General features: G+C 28.3%; 1 protein-coding gene across 1 annotated transcript; it reads right to left on the bottom strand.

Moving 5' to 3' along the window:
• Positions 1 to 6: 6 nt before the first annotated feature.
• Positions 7 to 880, bottom strand: LOC111033000. Its single transcript, XM_022313526.1, has one exon. It carries the CDS (start codon positions 452 to 454, stop codon positions 20 to 22), a length of 435 nt encoding a protein of 144 aa, XP_022169218.1. The 5' UTR covers positions 455 to 880; the 3' UTR covers positions 7 to 19.
• Positions 881 to 2,193: the final 1,313 nt, after the last annotated feature.

A 2,193-nucleotide genomic window follows, 5' to 3' on the forward strand; every position in this document is an offset into this window, starting at 1 on the left:
TAAAACTGCTAACGAAAACTTATAAACGTGTTATCATATTATCAGACGATATTGTTTCTGAAACCAGTTGGCAGGTTTCAGAGTTGTTTGGAAGGTTATTTTGAACACTTAGAACATTAGAAAGAGGCGGAGGAGTCCAATTACTTTCTGAAGGAGGGTTGTACATAATATATTGGTTATGCATGATCTGTTGCTTTTCGACTTCCTGAACTGCTGTGAAAACTTTCGATTTCGCTAAATTAGCGTGAAAAGGATCTAATGTTTTCATCGTAGCTGCAATTCCCATTAAAAATGCATCTATGGGATCTTTTGAAGTCGTAGTTTCTGAGCGTTGCCTATTTTCTAATAAGTACTTCATCAATGTCGATGATGCCGTTTCTTTTTCCTTTTTTTTCCTTACATTAGTACTAGTACGAGACCCAAATTGAATAGGCTGATGTGTTGGCATAGACATAGCTGTTGTATTTGCAGTGTCTTCGTGATCAGAATTGTTTATAGTATCTGCAGCCACATTCGTATCAGGAAATTCATACGTATTATCTTCTCCAGAATCACTTCCTTCAATATTTGAAATAGTCGGTCTTTCTTGGAAGTATTGTTTCAAAAAATTCACTTGGTCTTCATATTTGTATTTCAGCAATTTCTTAGATGCTTGACCACTTGTAGTTTTTTGTTTGTTCAAAGTTTTTTTATACTGGTCTCTTATGTTGCTCCATCTTGCTTTACATGTGTTAGCTGAGAATTAAATTAACAATGAAATATTAAAAATTAACACTCAATTTAATCTAAAACCAGGCTTAAAAGTAATCTTAAATATCGATAAAACTCATCAAAAATGTTTTAAATATTCAAAATAACTATTAAAATTCAAAAAATTGATTATGATGATCAAAATGAATGTTAAAATTTATAAAAAAAATCTTAAAAATCCGCAGTCACAATTTTTTTAAAGCATTTAAAGTTGAAATATTGACAAAATACGTAAAAACGACGGAAATATACAAATTACTTTGAATTAGAAATTCATAAACATTTTTCTTTTTAAATCTAAGATTTATCATATTTTTTTCTACCTTTCTTCATCTTTAGCATAAAAGCATACAATTGTTTGAAAAAATCAAAAAAAAAACATATTTAATTTTTGAAAAAAGAATGACCAAAAATCAACTTATCTAGTAATATTCCGTGATTTTACATTTCTTAGTAATTGAATTACATTTTTTTTTCATTAATATACCATAATAAACTTACAAAAAAAGTGGGTATCGCTCTGCTGTAGAGTAAGTTACTTTCATTTTTTCCAAAAAAATATATATTTTAAAATGCCATTGCGTGTATGTAAAATATAACAGTATATTCTAAAAGTTTCATATACCAACAAGTAATATTTTTAAATTATAACAAAATAATTAAAATTGTTATTCTTCAATTTCTTCAATTTTATTTTTCAACTGCTATAGCTATTCTATCAAGTGAATATCAGATGTTGTAAAATTATGAACTTCAAACGCTCATAAAAAATTATTTTGACTTGTTTTTAGATATTTTATTTTTGGTAAAAGTAGAAAAACTTATGTTAAATCTTGTATAACATTTTAAAATCTTAGATTTAAAAAGAAAATTTTTTATGAATTTCTATCTCAAAATAATTTGCAAATTGTTGTCATATTTACGTATTTTGAATCAGATAATGACATGAAACTTATTATGTATAAAAATTAGATTTATATCTCATATATTATAAAAAAAAAAGAAGAGTAGGTACTTATGCTTTAAAATACGAAGTCTAATTATTATGTATATTAATATCCACTAATATTTCAGATTTTTAGCAACGGGTGATTCGTTTAAAACGATCTCATATAGTTATCGTTTGGGGCATTCGACAGTATACGAAATAGTGACAAATACTTGCGAAGCCTTAGTCAAAACTTTAATGCCTGAAGTAATGCCAATACCCACTAGCCAAAAATGGAGAGAAATCGCAGATGAGTTTTGGAAATGTTGGAACTTTCCAAACTGTATTGGATCATTGGACGGCAAGCATGTAGTAATCCAAGCACCGCCAAATAGTGGGTCACTATATTTTAACTACAAAAAGACCTTTTCAGTGGTACTTATGGCTCTCGTCGATGCTCATTATAATTTTATTGTGGTAGATGTAGGCGCGTATGGTAGGAATAGTGATGGAGG

This window comes from Myzus persicae, unplaced genomic scaffold, assembly GCF_001856785.1.
Source record: "Myzus persicae strain clone G006 unplaced genomic scaffold, MPER_G0061.0, whole genome shotgun sequence".
Taxonomy (NCBI): Eukaryota; Metazoa; Arthropoda; class Insecta; order Hemiptera; family Aphididae; genus Myzus; species Myzus persicae.